At 40.3% G+C, this 24052-nt stretch overlaps 1 protein-coding gene across 1 annotated transcript in view; it reads left to right on the forward strand.

Moving 5' to 3' along the window:
* The window catches only part of LOC133013557 (intermembrane lipid transfer protein VPS13B-like), a 325549-nt gene extending 301670 nt beyond the window's left edge, over positions 1-23879 (forward strand). The window contains exons 51-68 of the mRNA XM_061080533.1: positions 970-1140; positions 4293-4500; positions 5137-5325; positions 6026-6172; positions 7749-8035; positions 8557-8684; positions 8903-9099; positions 11392-11510; positions 12240-12690; positions 13110-13274; positions 14282-14510; positions 16300-16476; positions 16845-17015; positions 17717-17893; positions 19412-19514; positions 21885-22053; positions 22172-22252; positions 22962-23879. Of these exons, the coding sequence (XP_060936516.1) occupies positions 970-1140; positions 4293-4500; positions 5137-5325; positions 6026-6172; positions 7749-8035; positions 8557-8684; positions 8903-9099; positions 11392-11510; positions 12240-12690; positions 13110-13274; positions 14282-14510; positions 16300-16476; positions 16845-17015; positions 17717-17893; positions 19412-19514; positions 21885-22053; positions 22172-22252; positions 22962-23210 (3418 nt within the window). The 3' untranslated portion in view covers positions 23211-23879. The remainder of the gene's footprint in view (positions 1-969; positions 1141-4292; positions 4501-5136; positions 5326-6025; positions 6173-7748; positions 8036-8556; positions 8685-8902; positions 9100-11391; positions 11511-12239; positions 12691-13109; positions 13275-14281; positions 14511-16299; positions 16477-16844; positions 17016-17716; positions 17894-19411; positions 19515-21884; positions 22054-22171; positions 22253-22961) is intronic.
* Positions 23880-24052: the final 173 nt, after the last annotated feature.

Raw genomic sequence — 24052 nt, forward strand, 5'->3', positions numbered from 1 at the left:
CACAGACAAGTCTGTTATGTCCTGCTCTCCTCATATTGGCCACCACATTAGAGAACTGAGGTTTACAATCAGAAGCCTCTTCCAGCTTCCCCCCTCAGGAGCTGCCCTGGATGAAAAGCTTCCTGTCAGCGCCTCTTCCCTCTTCTCTGTGTTGCCCCAGATCCATAAGTAACAGCCCCTGTGTTCCTTTTATAGCACAATAGGCTCTATTAATATACTCTTCCCTGGGGTGAGGGGGCTGCTTTGCTTTAACCAAGTGGAACTGGATGCTGTCTAGTGCAAGAGAAGAAGCCATTACAGTGTTTGAACTTTGAAGTTATTTTTCTCCTTGTTGTAAAGACATAATTGACCAGTGTCTGGGGCTGAGGTATCCAATAGGATTATATAGTGCCGTTTAGCTTTTCCTGTGATCTTTGTAAATTACTGTATGTAGGCAAGACAGCATGTCAGGAGTAAAATTCCAAAGAAAAGGCAGATTCAAACCGCTCAAAGTTCAGGGTAAAAGCAGAGTTTAAGCAGAGGTCAATGTAATCGTTCTGAACAGAACAATAGCTATAGTCACTTGCTGTCTAGAGATTTCTTCTCTATAGTGAAATAAAAAAGCGCACTTGAATTGTTTCTGGCGTAGAAATTGAACATGCTTCCAAGCCAAATTTGCTCACAAAACACGCAGCAGTGGTTCAAATCATGTGCCTTTATCACCCAAAAGGTATGTATGTTTTCATTTCAAGCAATCTGCAATCATACCATCCACCAGAGGAGATCATCAACTAAATAGCTGGCTTGGCAGGAGGACCTGTATGTTGTTGGGTAAAAGCAGCACATGGTTGACGATCTTAAAGTATTTATATTTAAAAACTATTTGGCTCTGAAGTGTCTACTTCAAAAGGAAAGTTAATGTATGTGTCACTCATGCAGGTCTTGATAGAGAAATCTGTAGTAATTCTGTGATCGTATTCTGCCCCTCAGGGAAGATGAAGATGCTTCTTACTGCGCTGTGCCAATCTCCACCAACCTGATCAAACAAATAGTGAATAAGACTGAAAATGAGGACAACCTGAAAGACATCCTGGCTGATTTCTATGGTCCGAAGACCTCTACTGAGCTGCCGTGGCCCTACATCACTAAAGATACTGACAGGTACTGCTCTGCAAATTTTTTATAATATCCTCAGACAAAGCAGGATACCATGACACCACTTGATTCTTTGTAACAAGTCCACATGTATACATCTTTTTAATATTTATTATCACACTTCTGAGGATAGTTAATCTGGCTGGTTACGATTTCATAACATCATCAAGACCCAACAGTATGTTTGCTTTTGTTTTTTTGAAATAGTAGGCTTCTTACATCTTCTCTCCTCAAAGTACAGAATTGTGCAAGCGAGCCTTTTGTGGGGGAGCTTCTCTTTATTGCTTACTCTGTTCACATAATAAAACAGTTAACTGCAAAGACAATGCAGAGCCATGCATCAGACATAAGCAGCAATCCCTCGGCAGTCCCCACAGACCGGAGATTTAAGCTGTCATTCTGTCACAGTCCCATGTTCTTACACAAGTCACAAGGCCTTGCATCCAGTTAAAACTTGGCACAGGTTTACAAAAGTGTTTATACTGTATATGTCCATATCTCCGGAAGTATGTATACAGTATGTGACCCATGCATAAGTTTACATATACTATCGGGTAGCACACACTTTTGGATCCCTCCACATGTGTCACTCTGGAACTCATCTTTTGTCACAGAGCAATCACATCTTGATAGCAGCGGTAGAGGACGTGGCCACATGCTCTCCCACAGGCTCCAAATTACAAAGAGAGCCTGTGGTTGCCTAGATTTCTCTGCTCTCTATACATACACAATCACCCACAGACTGTTGCCCAGCACATTTGTACACACTCATAACATTATGTTGCATATGCACGCTACCATATGAATTGTTCACCTTTAAATGTCACATACAAGGTGTCAGCTCAAGGCTTCTATCTGCTGTCTGGTGTTGAGTTTCTCCATTAGTCAAGCCTGTCTCTTTCCTGTGAGAGAAAATCCCGAAGGCCAAAGCATATTTCCCATTCTGGAAAGTGGCAAAAACCCAGAAATCTGCTACTTAATGTTCTTAAGGAGCAAAATGAAAATAAATGGTAAGAGAAAATGGGAAGAAGTGTTATTAAAATATTAATAGCACTGATCACTATCTCTAAACACACTCAGAACTTGGACAGCAAGTGAAACCCACAGTTTAATTTGTATATTTTTCGTTATTGCTGACAACAGTGACACAGTCTGCTGTGTAGAGACTGTTCAGTCTCCATGGCACAGCAGGCGAACCAAACCAAAGGAAGTTCTTGGCAGAGAGTGTGTAAATATTGTGTCTTAAATGGACAGGGGAAGTTGAGAGTGGTAAATGTTATTTTTTCTTTCTATGGTTGATTTTTAGTGGCAGCAAGGCACCTCCATAATCATTAAACAAACATCTTGTAATGGTTGGGTTTAGGGTGAGCTCAGGCTTGAGGCCATTTCTGTTCAGAGTGGTGTGCCTCTCAAGCTTCACACTTTTAAAACTCTCAGCTCCAGTTCTGGCAAGTTCTGAAAGAAGCTGCTGAGCACATATCTTTCAATTAGCTTTTGAGTGAGCACTCTAATTTGATTAATGAGTCCTTCACTCTGCTGCCCTCAGCCTTGAGGTCACACACACAAACAGAGCAATAACTTGCAAAGAATGACTATCCACAGTGGTTTTTGGTCCTGTTTCTCAGCAGGAAGTCTCTGTTTATGTGACAAGTTGGAGGTGGCAGGTTGGTAGGTTGAGCAGAGTTGAAGCGGCCTTGAGGGAATGGGAAGACTGGGTCGTCTTTGATGGGTTTAAACTTCAGAGTAAGTCTGAGAGAACTGTTTGTTTGGTTCTCTTCTGGCAGTCTGCACTGTTTAGGGCTCACAAGACCATGATTACCATGAAATGAGTCCTGTGACAGTAGTTTGCTGGAAAAGTGGTTGTGTGTTTCTGTCTCACTGTCTGTCTGTCTGTGTGTCGATATGACCATGTGTGTTCCTAGATGGTTTGTCAACTGTTCTCTCTGTTTGTATTGCTTATCCAATTCACAGACAGTTTTTGTTTAGCTTGTGTGACTGTTGTCAGTGGGTTAATGGTCTGCATATTAAAACAGTCTGAGAATTGTTTGTTTATATATGACACATTTGAATACCTGTTTAAGGCTGCCTGTGGCTGAATATTTGACAGTGTGTAAAACATGTCCACAGTACAAGAGCAGACAAAGGAAATGCTGTAACTCTTGGTGACTGAGCAGGAACGTATTGATTTCCAGTCTGCACTGACAATAATGGTTGTTTATCAATAATGCATTACAGGTAGCTATGTGTCTGTCAAAATGTATATGTCATTATAGATGCATGGTATGTCAGAAATGTCACCCATAGCGCGACTGCTATAGGAAAGACAGGCGAGGTTTTTTCAGCATGTCTCCCTGCTTGTCTGTGGTCTTGTCTTGACGGCAGCAAGACTATTTTATTGTAAAGACAAAGCTTTCAATGGCTCTGACTGTATAAGTTGATCAGGCTTTTACTGTTTTTGATAGTCCTTTCCATTGCGATTTTTATCAGCATCATTAGTTTAGATAAACTGAAAACACATCCCTTTTATCTGCCTAATTCCTGATAGACCAAACTTGATATAGAAAAAAGTGTCACATGCAACATATACTGTAAAGACATGTGATATAAAAAAAAACACATATTCAATCCAGTCATTATCCTATTCTTCCTATTAATAACCATGTTAGACTTACACTAACAACAAATGACCAGCTATCTTGGAGTGATGGTGGCCATACCAAACACTTGTTAGATTACAGTCATGCACACTGTCAGGTAATTTCTAAATTAATTACTCTCTCACTATTAAGTCAGGTCATCTCATGGCACTGCTAGACATCTCCTTCACTATCCACTGGCCTCAATAAGGTCATGTGGCTGGAACAGACAGACATTTGTTAGCATTCGTTTCCTTATATTTCCTATAAATCTTCACATATTTAACATAGTGTAGCTGAAGATGGGGAACAGTCACATCACTTTCTGTCAATATGGAAATCAGTTCGATATCTGGGGCTTCTGACATTCTCACATAGAGTACAATGGAGCATGGTACAATGTCGTCATTGGATCAGTGTACTATGTTCTGTGAAATACTGTTTATCTGGGTCACTACAGCACTAGCTAAATATACTATTGCTACTATGGGGATTTCTTTGGTAACATAATCTCCCACCCAGGTCAGTGCTGGAGCCCCTTGCCCAGTGGGACAGTCCCATGCAGGTGAAATTGTCCTGCTGGAAACCTGGCCTAAACACCCTGCTGGTGGAGCTACTACCCTGGGCTCTGTTAGCTAACAACTCCAAATGGGACCTCTGGCTTTTTGAGGGAGAGACCATTGTACTCCAGATACCAGCCGGCAAAGTCATTGTACCGCCCAACTTCAAGGTAGGATGCGATCTTTCGTATTCTGAAACTTAGACATTGAAAACTGTGACAATAGGAGCTGCAACATATCCACACTTTTGGTCTTAAGCTCCAAAACACATAACTTATATTTCCCATGATGTAGACTTCCCCTACAAGGTCAATTACCTTGTCTTCCAAAAGCCATGCATCTAATTATAATTTAGGCTTTCTTGTACAAATCTGTGACATTTAGTCTGAAATCAAGATAACCCTGATGACACCATGAGGGTTAACACATAAGAGAATACTTGGTCTCTACTGTGACTCCGACAGTTGATTGGTTTGAGTGGGGGGGATCTCACTCAAGCATCTGCAACACAATGATGGATTTTATAAACTCCTCAGTTGCCAGGACTGTTTGAAAAGCTTTGCAGGGAACATGGACACTGTCAGGGAATTTGGGCTGAGTCACTAGCAATGAGGCTACAGTTGACCCTAGTATGTGGCTGTTTCCAAAATGCAATCAAACACAGTCAGTTTTAATAATAAGATTTCCCTGACACGAGTGACAGTGATTTGACCTCTGATTCCTTTCTCCCTTTCTTATTCTCCTACTCTCACCCTTCACATATTCTTCACATATCCTTCTGTCCCCCCTCTTTGCCCCAAATCCAGGAAGCCTTCCAGATCGGTATCTACTGGGCCCACACTAACACCGTCCACAAGTCGACAGCATTCAAACTAGTCCATGACTTGACTTCTCCTCGATGGAAAGAGGGATCAGGATCAGAGGTGGTCACTTTGGATGAGGAGGGATGTGTAGAGGCAGACATCTCCCTGGGAGCCTTCCCTGGAAGACAGAAGGTGAGAAAAACAACGGCCAAACTTTAAAGCTGGATAAAAGGTTACATGCCATCACCACTCCTCTTTCAATGTCCTGATATTTAAAAAGGGTATTCCATTTAGGAAGTTCAAAAAACAGTTCACTGAATTATTAAATCAAGACAAATTATTATTTTAATGGGTTGTAATATATCAGAATGCATTTTAAATTTTCTGGTATGCTTATTGAATTACAATGTGGTTTTCAGCTTTTTTATTCATGAGCTTGTTTTCGACCACTATCTAGCTGTAATAAAAACCAAACAGCTTACTTGTTTAGATATACACTGATACCAGATCATAGATATAATATATGTTACTTAGTTAAACAGAAATAAAACACCATTTAAGTCAAATCAAGAAAGGTTTGTTTTATCAAACCAGGGGGGAATAAAATTGTTGCTTGAAATACTCGTTTAACGTCATTGAATTTTACATTAAGGCCATTGATGGTACAGTGGAAATGTGTTTAGTACAATGAAATATAAAGTTACTCTTTTTGAGTAGAGTAAACAGATAGCAAGTAAGTGTTTTTTTTTGGAATGCATCTTTCATTACTGCATCAACTTTATAAGCTCTTCATCTCACCACATTAAAATCAATACCAGATCTCTCAAGTAAATGTAACTCTTTTTTGTATCATCCATAGCTGACAGTTTAATGACTGCTGTTTCCCCTGTAGCTGTGTCAGTTCTGTGTGTCGTCTGTGGTGAGAAACGGCATCCAGATCCTACAGATCGAGGACAGAACGATTCTTGTCAACAACACTCCTTACACAGTACAGTGCAGGCCTCTGCTGACTGACCACGCACTGGGAACTGATGACCAGGTATGGGCATGTGACAGGAGCAATTTCTCTTATCTGTCAACCTGAAATATCTTGAAAGAGGTTATACTTTGATATAATGAATTAATCAAGTCTGGGTTACTTTGTTAAATATCAGACACCTAAATACAGAATCTTTTTTTAAGGTTTATTTTTCCACCACCTGTATTAAAACATGTAAAACAACTGCTTGATAGTATTAGTTACAGGGCTTTTTGTAATTAACAGGAAGATATTAACTGCTCAGGGCCCCTACCATCTTAATTCATTGCTGCATCTCTCTAAAACAATTTGAAACTAGAATGGCTCTCAGTGGAGCGCATACCTCCACCAAAGCTCAACAGTCCCCAATTTGTCAAGCTGCACCAGGTTGCACACACTTGTAGATATCTGGTCCTTTAATTTGCCAGATCTTTTTCATCAAGATCGATGAATTATTCCCTGTGAAAAAGGTTATAATGTTGTAAAGCAACCTATCTCACAATGTTTAAGAAAGTGCTAAAAATAATCCTTGTATTCACCTCCTGATCCAGATCCCCACCAAAATTGAATGCAGGTTTCACAAACAAACCAACATACAAACAGACAGACAGGGTTTAAAACAACCTCCTTTGCAGAGGTAAAAAAGCTTATCCAGGACTTATAACTTCCATTCCATACTGTTACCTTATAACCATAGAGCCTGTTTCTGTATCTGTATGTGTGTGCGGTTTTATGGTCCTGCAGCATGTCAGTCCCGTACAGCTGATGTTTCCATGGCTGTTTAGTCCTTACGCACATTACTCACACATCCAACACACCACCACCACACACATGCACTGCAGGGATCTAGCAAGCCGTTTTCCATCAGCTCATCTCTCCTTTCAACATTCTCACAATATGGCGATGGCACTTCACAGGGACATTAGACAAACAACGAGAATTGAATGCAGGTTTCCCTTCTCACTTTCATCTGCTGCTTGTCCCCAAAGAGAATAGCAATGTAGTGATGTCAGCTAACGAGCCTTCAGATCCCCTTAAAGAAGCATGGCAGAGCTTGCCAGTTGCCACTAATTGACTGAAAAACTTTTTAAAAAGAAAAGAGCCCCAAAAAAAAGAACGGGCGCTGGGCTCAACAATAACACAGGCCATAAACAAGGCTAGGAATGTCTTTTTAGTTGGTCTATTCATCATGCTTAATGCCTAATCCCCACAGTCCTCAACTACTCGCTACACACAGGCTGCTAACCCATCACAGCAGGGCTTCTCTGCTGCCAATTTAGCACTGAGCTGAGTGGGAGAAAGAGGAGAGTACAATAACAATGTGGTTTTACCATGTATCTTTTGTTTTAGTCACTTGTGTCCCCTGTCTTTCCTTTTTTTCTTTGCCGCCGTGTCCCATATTTATATCCGTTTTCTTTTGCAACTTTTGTCCACCCTCAAATTGTTCATATTTGCCCTCCTCACCTCTTTTTTTCATATTCTTTCTTTTCGTTCCTCATTGTTTTCCCGTGTTTAAATATTTTTTTTCTCCCTTTATTTTCCTCTCCTCTGCCTTTCTCTTCCATTTTAACATATTTATACTATGTTCTCTCTCCAGGCCTGTGAGATACAAGAAACATCTGTGTTTAGCCTGGCTACCTCTGAAGAGTCCTCCCTGGCCAAGCCCAGCTCAGTGCCATGCTGGGACCTCCTCCAAACCAATGTCCAGGGAAAGGTGGAGTACCCTTTGCCACTCAGATACATGCTCTTCAGCTTGTTTCCCAGGCCTGATGCCGGAGTTGGATCTGCAGCATGGAGCCTTCCTGCTCCCATCCATCCAGACTTCCCCAGGCAGAGTTTGTCTGTTCCTGTGGGACCAAGCTCTGGGTTTGGCCTTAGCAGCAGGTGGGTGAAGCAGAGCATTTGTGGTTTGCTGGCTGTGACAGTTCATTTAGAGCACGGTTTGAACCCCAGCTGGCACAGGACATCAAGCGGTGAGGGACTGGAGCTAGTCACAGAAGAAATGCCCTCAACATTTCCACTGTCAATCCCTCAGCTTGTCTTGTGAAATTGATCTTTCTCAGTCTATATGATGTCTTTCTTCTTCTAACTTTCTCTTTCCTTATCGGTTCATTCTGTTTGAAAATCTTTATTTTTCTTTTAATCGCTTCAGCTACAGTAGTCTGATTAGATAGCTTTTGGGACAATTTCAGTAAAAATATAGTGGTATATACAATAAGTAGGCCAATTGCATATAATAATTCTCTTCACAAATATACCTCTGCGTTCTGTTTTTTTGCTGGCCAGCAAGGTTTCCCTTATTTACTTTAGGAATTCTGATCTGTGTGTGGTAAGAATGTTTTTGGAGCTTCCTGTGAAAAGTTTAGTTACGGGTTAGATTAGTTATCTTTTAATTTGTTTTGCAGAGCCATAGTACTTACATATCAGGAACACCTTGGGGTGACATATATCACTCTGAATGATGACCCCTGTCCGCGCATGCTGATCAACAACAAGTGTCCTATCCCACTGCTGCTGAAGGAAACTGTCAAAGGTAAGAAGATCGATTGCTGACTGGAGCGGACACCTCTCCTCTTATCTCGTCCATTACCCAGATCTACTCAAGCCGTTCCATGTACTTTGCTCTGAACAGAACTTACTATTTTTTACTTGTAAAGCTCTTTGAGTGGTCATCAAGACTAGAAAAGCACTATATAAATACAATCCATTTACCATTACTTACACTATTATCTGTTATATTATCTGTCATAGAAACTCCAAGGACTGAGGTGTACTGCCGTCCTCTGCCTGCCAACTGTTCTCTGCACCATGAGCTTCATCACCACTTTACCAGTTTCCCTGAGTGTAGGCAGAAAGAGATGTTGCCCACACTGCTGCTGAAAACCACCTCAGACCACAGCACCACTGACTGGACTGACCCCATAGATATCAACTGCCTCGGCACTCAGGTACAACAAGCATGCATTCACGGCATACAATAACACTGAGTACACTCCAAGTCAGTGTCACTTAAATGTTAAGTAATTACAAATCCTGCTCTTTCATTTCAATTTTGTTTATAGCCAAAATAGAATGAAGCGGATTAATTTAAAAACCGAAACAAGGGAGATTTAATAGTGAATTTGTTTGCCACCATTTCCTGTGGATGACTACTGTGTTTTCTATTATTCCTGTTGTTCAGCCTATACCTTCTAGCACTGCTGCTACTGTGTTTCATCTTGTGTTTGGTAGCCTGTTAAAGATCTTGTATCCTCTCTTGTCAAGGTAATGCAATGGCAATCACATTGGCATGGAGAAAAAATATGTTTATTGTTTTTGCTGTAGTAGTTGTTGTTGATTAGTGTCAGATATGGAGTCAGAAATACCTGCAAAATATGAGAGAGAGAGAGAGAGAAACTATGACAGAGTGATGGGAGTTCCCCCAGCAGTGACAATACAGGGCTATGATACTCTTTAAAGCTGCTTTTAGACATGCACTGGACTCTGTAGATCCTCTGTATTTTCTCTGGAGGAGGTGCATGTGTGAACGCATATGTCCGAGTGAGACGCTCCATAGTTTACGGCCTTTCTCTGCCTGGCCTCTATGTATAAAGTCTGTAGAAATCCTGATGAAATTGATTTATGAAAACAGCAGGGATTCACCGCAAGCGAGTGGAGGGTTGATGATGCTTCTAACATGCAGCAGACACAAAAATGAAAAAACAAACAAAAAGAAAGCAAATATCTCCCTGTGAAAAAGCGGTGACACACACGAAGAAAACACAGACAAAGATGTCAAGAGAGTTTGTGGTGATGAGAGCTGACGATGGTGTTGGGGTGCTGTAAATGTGATTACGTGATTTACGCAGCGGAGTTAACTTATTACTTCCTGCGTCTGTCTGCTGCACCTGGCTTGTCCACCTCTCACCTGAAAGGATTTGTTGCTGTTGTGAATGTCTGTGCAGAAAACCTCCAGCTGTGTTGTGCATGAGTAAAAGGTTGAGAAAACAGCTTAAATATATGATGGGGCTTGATAATTAAGGGCTTTGTTTGTGACAAGCAGGATTTTTTATTGTATTCTGAATTTTACAGAGAGCTGATGCAGATAAGCTAAGACAGGAGCAATGTGATCTCTCCTTTTTTTATATGTGGGTCAAATTACATGTCCTGATCAAAAATAACTCAAAGGGTGGCGGGCCAAACTAACACCATCCAATGTGACTATCTGGTCAGAGAGGGATTTCCTGAGATGTTTAGGGCCAATTACAATGAGCTCAGTTCTGAATTTAGAAGCAAAAAGTTCTGAGTGATCCAGGCCTTGATGTTCTTGAGAGATTACTGAAGTGATTAGATTCATCAGGCTTCATAGATATGTACAGCTGAGTGTTGTCTGCGTAACAATGGAAGTGTTTTCCTTTCTGATAACATTGCTGGAAACAGATACAAAGTGAGAGGTAACAGTCAAAGTACAAAGCCTTGTGAAATTACATGACTAACTGAGCACATCAACAAAATATCAGTATTTACTACATTGATTAGAAGAAACCAATATAATGGAAAAGTGTGTCAATGTTTAATGTTTACTCTTATGATCTATAATGTCAATTGCAGCACTAAGATCCAGCAGGACACGTATAGAGATATTGCTGTTTCTGTTTCTGCTCTGATGGATTCTAAATCGTGGTTGGAAGTCCCTAATCTTCAAACGGGACATTCTTGTGCAATTAATCACACAATCCAGGTTCTTACTCGTTTAGGCAATTCTTTACCATGTTGGATCCAACCCAGGCCAAAACTGAGAAAGCTGTGGTGCGTGTGTGTGTTTTTGCTTCGGTCAGTGTAATATAGTGGGTTAAGTACGGTGTTACGGAGGTGGGTGTAAGGTTTTGTGTTGTGTCTAGCCAGCTGTAGGCTGGGGTTGAGGTTGAGGCCGTCTATCTCTGGTTACTGCAAGGTCTGAGTCTGACCTATGTGGTAAGGGTGAGAGGTGAAAGGTCAGAATTGTTATGACTGCTCAGCAAAGTGTTCAGCAGGGATCTGTTTCCTTTCGTAACATGAGGGACTGATCACTCTGGACCTAGAGTGGCGGAGACTAAAGTCAGACACATGCATGCTGTGAAACACACATAAAGAATAATGTTAAGAATACTGACTTGCAAATCTACTCTATGTTTATTAAATATGAAATGCACCTCACTCCATCTTTGGCTGTTTGAGTGTCTTTACATCTCCCTACAGATTTGTTTTGTGATGTTGTTCAGGTGGTGTTCCTGCCCGGTTTTGGGTGTCTCTACATTGATGTTGTGCATGAGAGGGGTACACTGGTTCTGTCTCTGGCACCAGAGGGCAGTGTGGACACTATAATCAACCAGCACAACAGGTATGTGTGTTCTCGTGCTCTGTATTTATGCTTCCTTCGTATTGGAACCATAATAAATCATCTGTGCATGCACCAGATACCACTTTGCCTTTTACTGTTTTAAAATTGATTTATAATCATTGATTTATAATAATTTTCATGGAGCAGCAGTTACAAGCAGAGATAGACATCACTGTCACCACAGGAGGGTGCTCAAACCCAAATATTGTCCTGAGTGACATAAGTTATGCAGGAAAAACATGATATTATGCCCTGTAACCTGAGAGAACAAATGCTAATAGACAATACACAAACTAAATAGGAAATAGTCTTCATTCATTTGACAACACGTACAGCATTTTTATAATATTTATAAATATTTATAATATTTATAAAAATGGGTGATAAAACAGAACAAAAAAATGGAAATGCAGAGCAAATACTGCTTTTCTGCTGCACATGTCAGATTTTTTTAGAGTTTTACTTAACTTGATTGTGTTTTGTCTATTTGCAGGGGTATTCTTAAATTACAGTTGGTCGAGCTCTTAGGGTCACTGTTTTACCGATTTAGTCCATTACATCAACACATTTCTGCTTTGTAATTTGACAAAATATAAAATGAATGTAATGACTTGAGGATAATTTACAACAATAATTTAAGTTATGACATCCTGCTATACTTTTTTTTATTTTTTTTTATTTCATCATGTCATTGTATTTTCGCATTTATAATATCTGTATTGTTTTCAGGTCTTTGAAGCTGTCCTTCAGAGTTCTCGTGAGTGAGACCAGTGTGGCTTTGAGTGATGACAGCACTAATCCCTCTGGTTCTGTGGAGCTGCTTAGACTCACGTTGACTAGGCTGCTCTTCAGTCTGGCTCCAGAACCTACATCCCTTCCCCTGGAGCTGACAGTTGACCCTGGCATGGAAACAGCATCCATCTCGGCTCTTATGCCTGATACCTCTCTGATTGAGGTCTTCTGCTCAGCACTGCAAATAGACAACCAGCTTTATAACCGGGCGAGTTTCCACTTCCCCGTGCTGCTGTGCCAGGATCAGAGAGTGGGAGTTGATCCCGGGGGTCCATGGAGCAGCGATGCCAACCCCACAGATTCTCCTGAAGCCCTGGAGGAGTTCAAACAATCCTGTTTTCTGCAGCTCAGGGTGACGCTGGCTGGAGATAAATGCACTGTCGAGGAGGTTGGTTTAGATTATCTTTTTCTTTGTAACAGTAGACTGCTGTTTGATAACCTGAACATTGGCTTTAAATAATTTTGTCTTCTATCTGTCAGTATTTTATAAGCACTTTTTATCTTCTCAAAGCACTGTAAGCACCTACCTGGGTATCTATAACCCCAGTAATCATACAGTACACCCTAGCAACAACAGAAATAAAGTCAACACAAAGTATAGTGTGTAGGATTATGCAATTTCTTTTATTTGTTATATTACATAACAAGTTTAACACATAGTAATAATTCAAATGGAAACTGTTTTACGACTGCATTGACACTTAAAAGGAAATAATCCTTTTTCAAAGACAGAATCAAAGTGTCCAAATCATTTACTTCTCTTTCCAGTCATTTCTCACATTACAGCTTTGTGCACATTCTCCTTAGGTCAACTTCCAGCTCCAGCCTGCCAGAGTCTACCTTGAAGACACCTTTGTTTACTACATTAAGACCCTGTTCTACACCTACATCCCTGATAGAGCTATAGCCTCAGCTACAGCAGAGGGCCAGAGGAGAAGAGAGTCTGGACCAGCCCCTACGCTCCCTGAACAGGTGCACCATTCATAATATCTTGTCTTTATTTAGTTACAATAGGGCTGATAATTCTAGTCACTTATTGAATCACTCCATTCTCATTACTAGTACAGAGCCTTACATATGACAGCAGACAGGCAGACAGACAGAGACCTCCGGAATTAATAGATTAATGAAATGCTCTAAATGACTTCTGTCTTATTCCCTCTTTCCAAATTGTTATAATTTTAAGAATGAGTGATTGTTTGATACACTCTGGAACCTACTTCAGAAATATTCTTTGACGTGAGTGAGTTTTTCTCGAGCAGTTCTTTAATATGCTGTCACTTTTTATTGTTTCTCTGTGGTGCAGAGTGAAGTTAGAACACTTTACATCAATCCTACCTGGTTTAGCTGCAATGAGGATTTTATAGTGTTTTTCATATCATGAAACAGAATTTGCTTTATCACTGCTCATATATTTGTCTTAAATATAAGGTTGAATGATTTACTGGTGCTATATTTTTAATACATTTCATCTTGGCTATTTAAAATGTCTGTTAAGCAATCCACATAATGTTCATACCCAAATTCACAACTTTTCAAAGTAACAGCTCTGCAATTGAGCTCAATATAAAGTATTTTGGCAACAAAACGAACCTTGTGTTTTTATGTTATATTGCTAAAGAGGAAGTAATTCTATGAATGTTGCTGTCATGACAGAGATCAACTCCTGCGGCACCTGTGAATATCTGTCTCAGTCCAGTACGGCGAGATTAAAATAATCAGATTATCAGGTTTATATATATAAACCGGCAGATATTTTTATAACAGTGGCAGGTTAACCTTGGGGCAGACATACATTTAGCAGCATTCAACCTTATTTTCAGCCAACAGCCTGCTTATATCATATCTGCTCCCAATAAACCACTCTTATTGTATAAAAAATGTAATGATGAAATAATTCTGTAAGGGATAAATGATGATCTACATATTTGAGTATGGTTTTGTTATATTTGAAAAATCTTTTTTGTAATATTCTCCAGGTGCTTCAGTCACTACAAGCATTAGTCAACCCAGTGCGGCTGCAGAGGCTGACCATCCAGCCGGTCAACCTGCTGGTCAGCATCCATGCCTCCCTTAAGCTGTACATCGCCTCAGACCACACTCCACTCTCCTTCTCTCTGTTTGAGAGAGGGCCACTCTGCACCACAGCCAGGCAGCTTGTCCACGTTCTGGCAATGCACTATGCTGCTGGAGCCCTCTTCAGAGCTGGTAGGTCATTGACAGAGGAGGCACAGCTTTTAATATCTCTGAAAAACAACATGCAGCCATATCATAAGAGTTTGTGGTGCAAATATTTTCAATAACTAAATTTACATTAATTCATGAGTAAGACAGGATTTTTGCTTGAGTGAGAAATTCTATAAATTTACTCTTGCTGGGTCCAGAGTTGAGCTTTTGAAATGATTGCTCCTATTTGGGGGGGCTCCTGTTACTCTGTGGCAGAAAGTGCAGTAAAAAATATCCATCAGCAAAACCCCAAAGCTGAAAGCACGAGAAAGATTTAGATTCTCTTATGGAAATAATTTATTGTGAGACTTCTGTTTCACACTCTTAGTGTAGGCAGGATGTTATGGTTAATCTGTGAATGACCACCAGGTCTAAGCCTGACTTTATCAGGCACTGTAAAGGTTCTCTTCCTCTCTCCCTCATTGTCCTCCTGTCAAGTCTAAGAGTCCATACATGGTCTGATTTAACTCAGACATTCCCACATCAGAAATCACCGTTCTGGCCAGATGCTTCCTTCCAGCTGTCTCTCATTAAAGCCCTCATTTCCGCTCATATTTCAACACATCACCTTACCATGTTCTTCTCTTCGTCATCACGGAGAGAGGGACCTGGAAGCAATGCATTCTGGGCCTGATTAGCTTAAGAATGTATGATACTACAATCATGCATACACCCACAGGCATAAATCCCTATTCTGCACATGCAAAGACTTATGGACATATGGATATTGAAAGGCATAAACTCTAGTATATGCATGTGTTTGTGTTTAAAAGCATGACTCAGCCCTGTAAACATCAGCTCCTGTCAGGTCTTCATGCTTTACCAAAACCACAACAGGGAGACTTTGTAAAGCAGAAAAGACCACTTGGCCCCACTAGAGTTTGTTACCTACCATTAGAGTCCTTCACTCAAGAGCAAATCGACAGAGAATAAGATCAGAGCATTGAGAAATGGCTATTTGATTTTTATGATGCAATTGTCAGTGCATAAATATCCATGAGCCTTGCCATCTGAAGGAGGCTCAATGGATAAATGAGAGAGTTGAGATTGTAGGAGACTATAAATCTAACTGTGTCAAACTGTGCGTCTGTGTGCACACGTTTGTGTGTTTGAGTTCTGAAGAAATAAATTATTATAAGTTTAACACAGTGAGAAACACTTTGTACGTTATTCTGTAAATTCTGTAACTGCATTTGCTCTTAAAGCTGTTTTTGGCACATAGAAGATAATGAAAGTGACTCTACTCAAGGGGCTTGTATGTTCAATGTTCCTCTCAGAGCAAATGTTCCAGATGTATTTTCCTTTTATTTCTGTAAAATGCAAAACTAATTTCAGGCCTATAAAAAATACTGTGGGATTATACATTATGTTTTACATGGCTAACTCCAACAACAATACAGTTAAAGTTGATTTATTTAAATATTTTCTTCCAGTCCAACTTTTTCTTGTGAAGCTTAACTGATTGAGTTTCTCCAGCTAACACAAAAAGGGAAAGAAGACACTGCTGGCTGAAACGTCTCATTGCATTGAGGAAATGGATATCCAACACGCTCCAGAATATTTTATAAATTCTTTGTTCTTAGATGCCAGGAGGTTGAAGAAATATTTCTGACACTACTGATAAATTTATATAAAGCAAAGCTCCCAGCAATTGACTGATTATACACTATAAAACAGTACAGTTTAATGTTCCAGCATATGTAAATGTTTGGCCATATGTGACGTTATTATTCACAATTGTACCCATCTGACATCCTGTGTCTTCTATCAGGTTGGGTGGTGGGGTCTTTGGAGATCCTCGGCAGTCCTGCTAGCCTGGTGCGGAGTATCGGTAACGGCGTGTCAGACTTCTTCCGTCTGCCTTATGAGGGTCTGACCCGAGGACCTGGAGCCTTCGTCAGTGGGGTGTCCAGAGGGACCACCTCTTTCGTCAAACATATCTCAAAAGGTTACACAAATGTTCAGTCTTTTAATTTCCTCTTAGAATTAAACATTACTTGTGTTATCTGATCAACTTTTTTTAATTTATATTAATTTTATATTGCCATCATGCAGATATAGCAGGTTTGTTAGAAAAAACTGAGCTGTGTAATGAATTAAATAATGAAAGTGAAGAAAATACATATCTCAGCGCAGGAATACGCCTGAGGGAAAGGTGTCACTGGTTCATAAAGAAATAAGTACATATAAGTCATGTACTGACACAATTTTAATCTCTGATTGAATATTGTGAGGCTCTGTCACTAACCATCAGAACTCATGATGTAATTTGCAAACTGTGAACATTGAATGTGAACATGGCACCATTGTGTTCAGGCACGCTGACGTCCATCACTAACTTAGCCACAAGTCTGGCCAGGAACATGGACCGGCTGTCTCTGGATGAGGAGCACTACAACAGGCAGGAGGAGTGGAGGCGACAGCTGCCAGAGAGTCTCGGGGACGGACTGAGGCAGGGGCTGTCACGACTCGGTATTAGCTTGTTAGGTAAGTGTACATACACACAAACACTCACTTGTTTACCTCACACTATTAGTTGTTTTTTCAGTTGCATTAAAAAGTGGTTTGACAATAATACAATTTTGTAGTCATGGTTTTTGAAAATTCAAACAGGTGTGAGCACTATGTTGCATTGTCTTTAAGTGACATTACAAGTAATAAATTAATTTCAAGAAATTCTTACTATACTAAAAATGGCAGTAAATCAAGAACGTGCTCTGCCAGCAAACATTTGCACACACACACACACACACACACACACACACACACAGTGGTGTGCACAATTACAGAGAGCTTTGAGACGGAGCAGTGGAGACAGCACAACAGGGACTCAAGAAACACCCAGAGGGCCGTAAAACTGTAAAGAAATGTCAGAGCATCGAAACCAAGCAGCTGCTCGGATCTTTAGGTTACAGTGGATTATAATTTGTCGTCATAGCATGAATTGTCAGACCTTTTCTGGAGGGAATAAGCATTTCTGAATTCCTGTGATCCTTTGGACTTGGTATCTAAGTGAGACCCACCATTTCTCTGGAAATATCTAAAATCACCACCTTTCCCTGTTTGTTCAAGGTGTTTTAAATTCATCTGTACAACTTGCATATTTTCACTGTGAATATTTTATTTCAATTTATTAACACGGCACATCAGACAAACAAAGGACCAAGACTTTTTTCTCTATTTTGCAGGAGCGATAGCAGGCATTGTTGACCAGCCCATGCAAAACTTCCAGAGGAGCTGGGATATGCAGAGCTCAGCTGGTAGCAAAGCCAAAGGCGTAATCTCTGGAGTGGGGAAAGGCATTGTGGGTGTTTTCACCAAACCCATCGGTGGAGCTGCTGAGCTGGTTTCTCAGACTGGATACGGTGAGTTCAGGATGTGCCAAAGATAAGTCCATGTTGAAAACAGTCATTGCGTTTTTTTTCTTTATAGAGCTGCTTTAGTACTGTAGGTTACATTAGTTGGCAATTCTCATCATGATCAACACAAACTATGATGAACTCATTCTTAAACCAATAGCTCAGTCACAATAATCTAATAACCGCACATTTGAATTAGAGTTAGTGTGTCAGTAAATTTGAAATGGAAAACACAACATCTCCCTTCCCTCCTCTCAGACCCAGACAGAAGTCACATTTGTATCAGGCCAGCTCTCCAGTCATTTAGCCGTGTGGCTGATCATACATGAACCAACAAATTAAATTATGCTAAATGGCCTGTATTTATACAGAGCTTTTCTAGTCTGGATGACCACTCAAAGCGCTGTACAGTACAGTTTTTTGTCATTCACCCATTCACAAACACATTCATATAGCCATCAGAGGCGATTTGGGGTTCAGTATCTTGCCCAAGGACACTTAGGCATGAGGAATTGGGAACCGCAAACCCTCTGATCAGAGGACAACCCCTCTACCCTGTGAGCCACATTAAGGAAGTTAAGGCCCCTGGAGTTAGTATTTTATTAGGGGCAGAAGATGTGGGTAGGGGTGAGAAGTGGATCAGAGGGTTGTGTTGGTAAGTGCTAACAAGTCTACTCCCTACAAGCTGGGCAGCTTCCTATAAGTGCTGTGACTCCCTTAGGACCTGACTCTGATCTATCTAATCCTCTGAGATCACACAGTACAAACACAAACTTGTGCATATACTCACTGCATCAGTAGAAACACACTCACCAGCACACACTCCGATACTCACTCTGACAGCACAGGCGCACTAAAGGTTAATATTCCAGTGATATATATTATAATTATACAGTATAATGTATTTGTTTGTGAAGTAATTCTGTCACACACCATCCTCTCTTATGAAATGGATATATCAAAACACATACTTCCACACACTGGCTCAGAGCTAAACAGTGCTGCAGAGTATTACTGCGCTGACATTACTGGGACCTACTGAGGTCTTTACAACTCTGTTTAACTGCTTGATGACTTCATTGGCTTGCTGCTACACAAGGGTTATGACCTTACTCTGAAGTATGAGTATGGAATTTTATCTAATTTATTAGCTCATGGTAACCTTTAAGTTATAAATGTGAAATGGTCGGTATTTATTTAGTGCTTTTCTACACACATTCATAAAGTGCATCCATGAGTAGCACTTGTCTATCATACATCAACCATACACTCATACATCAGAGGAAATTTGGGGTATCTTGTCCAAGGACAACTGCAGCACGAGGGATGGTGGAGGCAGGGATCGAATCGTAGATCTTCTGATTAGTGGACAACCCGCTCTCACTCCCGAGCCACATCCGTCCCCTAATCAATTTCATGTCGTACCCAAAGGCATGCGCACAATCCACACCACTGTCAGACAGAGAACATAAGGCACCCTTCAGTTACACTGATGCTACCTGTTGTCTTTGTCTCTCTTCTTAGGGATCCTTCATGGAGCAGGACTGTGGCAGCTTCCTAAACAACTCTACCTGCCTGTAGAGGAGAAGTCGGCGCAGGCCCCAAACAGCCACCTTAAATATGTCTGGTAAGCCCCAGTCATTAATCCTGCAGGCTCCTCCTTAAATTCCGTGCAGCTCTTCTTCTAGAAATGCAACATGTGTTTTTGCCTTTACTTGTGTTGGACTCTCTCCAGAATCTGCTGTTCCACCTCTCATCATTTTTGCTGTTGTGTTTAAAATAACCTTGGAGAGTTTATTACACACTTTCTCCCCACAAAAAAGCCTGGAAGATATTTGACCTTGATCCTACACATGGTAGCCAGCCTGCCCTGCTTTGTTCTCATTGAGCCATGGTAAAAGGTTGTTATAAGCACTCTGCCAAAGCCGCCAGCTAAAAATTGTGCTAGTTATTTAACTACGAGTTTATCCAGAGATCATTCCCTGTGCCATCAGATGGAGGAGGAGCACATCTCTGTGTGAGCTGTAATGGTTTGGAGAAACTCAGTATACACAGGACACATTTTTGGGTACTGTGGAGTAAATCATATCTAGCTCTGCATCAGATCTGAGTGCTCCACAGATTCCAAGATTACAGTGAAACACTCAATGTAATCATACAAATGTATGAGGCCAGTGTGCAGAAGGTGATCAGGACCCCTAGTAAATGCATTTGCGCTATTTTAAACTGTTTTTTTCTGAAGTTTGGTTTCCATAGTTATCAAACATTAGCTTGTATTAGCAGTCTACTATTGCCAACTGCAATAATTTATAATTGCAATATTTATTCTGGACATTCAGGGATGGACAAAGATACATCCTAATGTATTTTTAAATAGTATACCGAATACACTTATATTAAATGTATCAAAATAAACTACTGTTTTTTTGTATTTTAAATATATTCCATATATTTATCAGCCTGTTTGATCTATCTCTTCAGCAGCACACTGACTCAGTTGAGTAAGTGGACCATTTTTTAAAGCAACAGCTAAATGAGGCATGCCATAAACCTGACATGCAACCAGTCAACACATAGTTCAAATAGTCTGACCTACAGTACCTGTTTGGAAAGGACCGACCATGCACTAACACTGACAGCAATGACAAACAAGTCATTCCTAATAAGACAACTGATAGCACCTTATCTAAAAAGACAATTTTCTAACTAATGAATCAATCAATCAATGTAAAAAAAAACAATTCAATTGTTCAATAGCACAGTTATTTCAGAAATATTCTCACTAAAAACAAAACAGCCGACAGTAAGTTACACACTTTGACTAAGAGAAGTTGTGAGCTACAACAAATGCCAGTGGTGGCTGGGATAACAACCTGTTGTTTTTTGTGTCTTTGCTTCAAAACATTGTTTATGAAATCATCACGTACACGTCTCACAGAAACTATTTTACAGCCTTTCTTACCTAAAAATACTAATGACAAAATACTATTTTGTATTTCAAATATGCAGTTCTGATACATGTATCATAAATACTGCTCATCTTTGTGGACATTTCACTTTAGTTTTCATTACCTGAGGAGTTAGCGATATGTTGCACTAACGTTAGAAGATGAAAAATGAAGATAAAAAATACATGAATTCTGAGATAATGCTCCCCTGTGGTTTCATTCATGCTGCATTGCAAGTCAAACTGGTTTCCATCAGGCGTCCATCAGTTATTTTTACTTCTGCAAGTAGCCCACACACCCGAGGGGTCAGGCAGTTAGAGCAGAACCTAACTGTCACTACTGTAGCTGCTTCAACATCTGCTCTGCAATACACCTGCCCCCCCAAAGAAAACAAAGTGTCAGAGAACATGAGTGAACACTTCAGTTTCTCCTCACATACGTGTGTAATAGGAACCATACAGAGAAAACGCAAAAAATGTATGTATACACACGGGGGCTGCTGTGGCTGAGGGGTAGAGTGGTCGTCCTCCAACCTGAAGGTCAGCAGTTCGATCCCCAGTCTGACCCATCTGCATGCCGAAGTGTCCTTGGGCAAGATGCTGAACCCTGAATGCCCCCCCATAGAATAACAAAGTGCTGCGAATAGATGCACTGTATGAATGTGTGCGTGAATGGGTGAATGTAAAACTGTGCTTTGAGTGGTCATCAAGACTAGAAAAGCGCAATATAAATACAAAACCATTTACCATTTACACACATGTGGTTACTTGTATCTGTGGGTTGATGTTAGTTTGACTCTTGTGTTTACATGGAAAGTGTGTGTCAGAAGTTAGGAGGTCTGCCCTACTATATGTGCAGTTAGATGTACGCACATAAGCCATTCACAGTGGTGGTGTAATATGGATGTGATTATTCCCTACAGTGTCCTGGTAATTTGCATTCAATTTCAACAGCTTCTTTTTTAACATTTAACCATAAAGTGAATTTCCAGTTATGGCATAACTTGTTTTAATTTACATCACTCTCTGCTTGTTCAACTGTGACTACAGGAAGATGCTTCAGTCTCTGGGGCGACCGGAGCTCCACATGGCCCTAGAAGTGACCATCGTGAGTGGTTCAGGTCAGGAGCACGCCGGCTGTCTGCTGCTCACCTCTGAGGTGCTGTTTGTGGTCAGTCTTAGTGAGGACACACAGCAGCAGGCTTTCCCCATCACAGAGGTAACTGACGGTCGTCAGCACATCATAAATCTCCTGTCCACATTCAACAACAGTTCCTGTGGCAGTCCACTGAAGGTTTGTTTGGCAGTGTGGGTGTTGAATGTCCTGTTGTCTGCAGGTGGAGTGTCAGCAGGCGCCAGGACAGGAAGGCCAGCTCACCCTCACTTTACAACAGCAGACGGTCACAAGTGACTCAGAGGTGAGGCAGAAAGTAATAATAATATAGATATAGAAATCACACACTTTCTATAAAGTGATTGTCAGTACATTATGTACCGAGTATTTTCAATGTTTTTTTAGAAACAAGGTATGCTTTGAATTGTAATTTCAGTTTATTTTTACCTCCGCCAAGGAGTTTATGTTTTCATCTGCATTTAATTGTTAGCAGGACTACATAAAAGCCACTTTCCATGTGATTCTGTGAAAAGGTGGGCATGTCTGTGAGCTAAGCTCACATTTTGGTGGGGATCCAGGAATTTCTTTCAACTTCTTTGACATTGTGAGATAGGGTGGCTTTCTACATATTATTTTAGTTTACTTTATTTTTATGCTTTAGTATGTATTCCTTATTTGTGCTATAGTGATTACTAATACAGAAATGGGTCTGAAGACCAACATATTTCCCAATATGATTTTGGGTCAAGTTAGTGTAAGGGTCAGAACAATCCTTTAGTAACTAGGTCTGTCACTGATACAAATCTTTTAACATGTTGGTGGAACAGCTCTTTTCATCAGTTTCTCTGTCATCACATTAAATCGACTGCTCTGATGTTTGTTGCATAAAAATATGTTTTCAAGGCAACCACTCAACCATGTGTCCTTGATGGTATACAATAGGACACCATATGCAGCAGAATGAACTGTTTTAGTCCCAGTGTAACAGTGATCCTGTGTGTGTCCTCCCCAAGGGGGACGGTGTTCGTGAGCGTCTGTCAGAGCAGCAGTATCAGCGGCTTGTGGATTACGTGACAAGAGCCTCCCAGTTCCTCTCCCCCTCCACTGCCTCTCTCCAGCTGCAGCCTCCAGTGATACTGGCTGAGCCACCGCCCACTGTCACCAAGTCTTACCGCTACCTGGTGGATCCTGCCTTCACCAAGGTGTTTGTCAGCAAGTTCCACATGGTAAAGAATAAAGCCTTGCACATTGGATTCCACTGATACACATTCAGTCAGGGGCTTTCTGAAATTCATACATATAAGACCTTTGTTCCAACTTAAATTCAGCCTTAGAATATTTTAGGATAAACACTACTTTGGCTCTGAAAAGATTATTTATGCAAACATAGCTGTTGAGTTAAAATAACATTTTTGTAAACTCCACCTGATTATCCACACCTTTAAAAGATACAAGAAACATTACACAGCTACAGAGGAAATCTGACCATTCAGAATCTGTTTTATCAAAGTGACATAAGTTACAACATTCTTTTTTGCGCAGACATTTTGACTGTAGCCAACACTAAACAAGTATATGTGTCAAATTAAACCAAGGACTCACTGTGAAACCTCTCCAGTGTTGCAGATAGAGACATCATTCTGTTTCCTTTCTATCCAAACTTTCTGTTTCACTCTACAGAATAAGGTCTTGGTGTTTACTGTCTCATGTACAAGTACGATATTATTTATCTAGATGTAAGCTCAAGAATCCAGCTGTCAACCAAAATGTTTTTATAGATGTGACATAATTGTTGAACATTTTTCTTCGTAACCTTACATTGATGCAAACATGATATTGTGCACTTTTGAGTGTAAATTAAGTCTATTGTGTTCAATGTATATAAATGTATATTAATATAGAAAAGTTTTATTAAAAAATATTAAACATAACATTAAGTGTGATTCTATTATTGAATGATCATAAATATTTGTGCCAGTATAGTTTTCTATCAGACATCATGAATTTTCAAACCCCAGCAATTAAACATAGGTTAAAGAGTTAGTGGGTGTTTGTTACACTAGCTTTGAAAAATTCTTACATCGTTGGTAAACCCAACCTCAAA

Source organism: Limanda limanda, chromosome 11, assembly GCF_963576545.1.
Source record: "Limanda limanda chromosome 11, fLimLim1.1, whole genome shotgun sequence".
NCBI lineage: Eukaryota > Metazoa > Chordata > Actinopteri > Pleuronectiformes > Pleuronectidae > Limanda > Limanda limanda.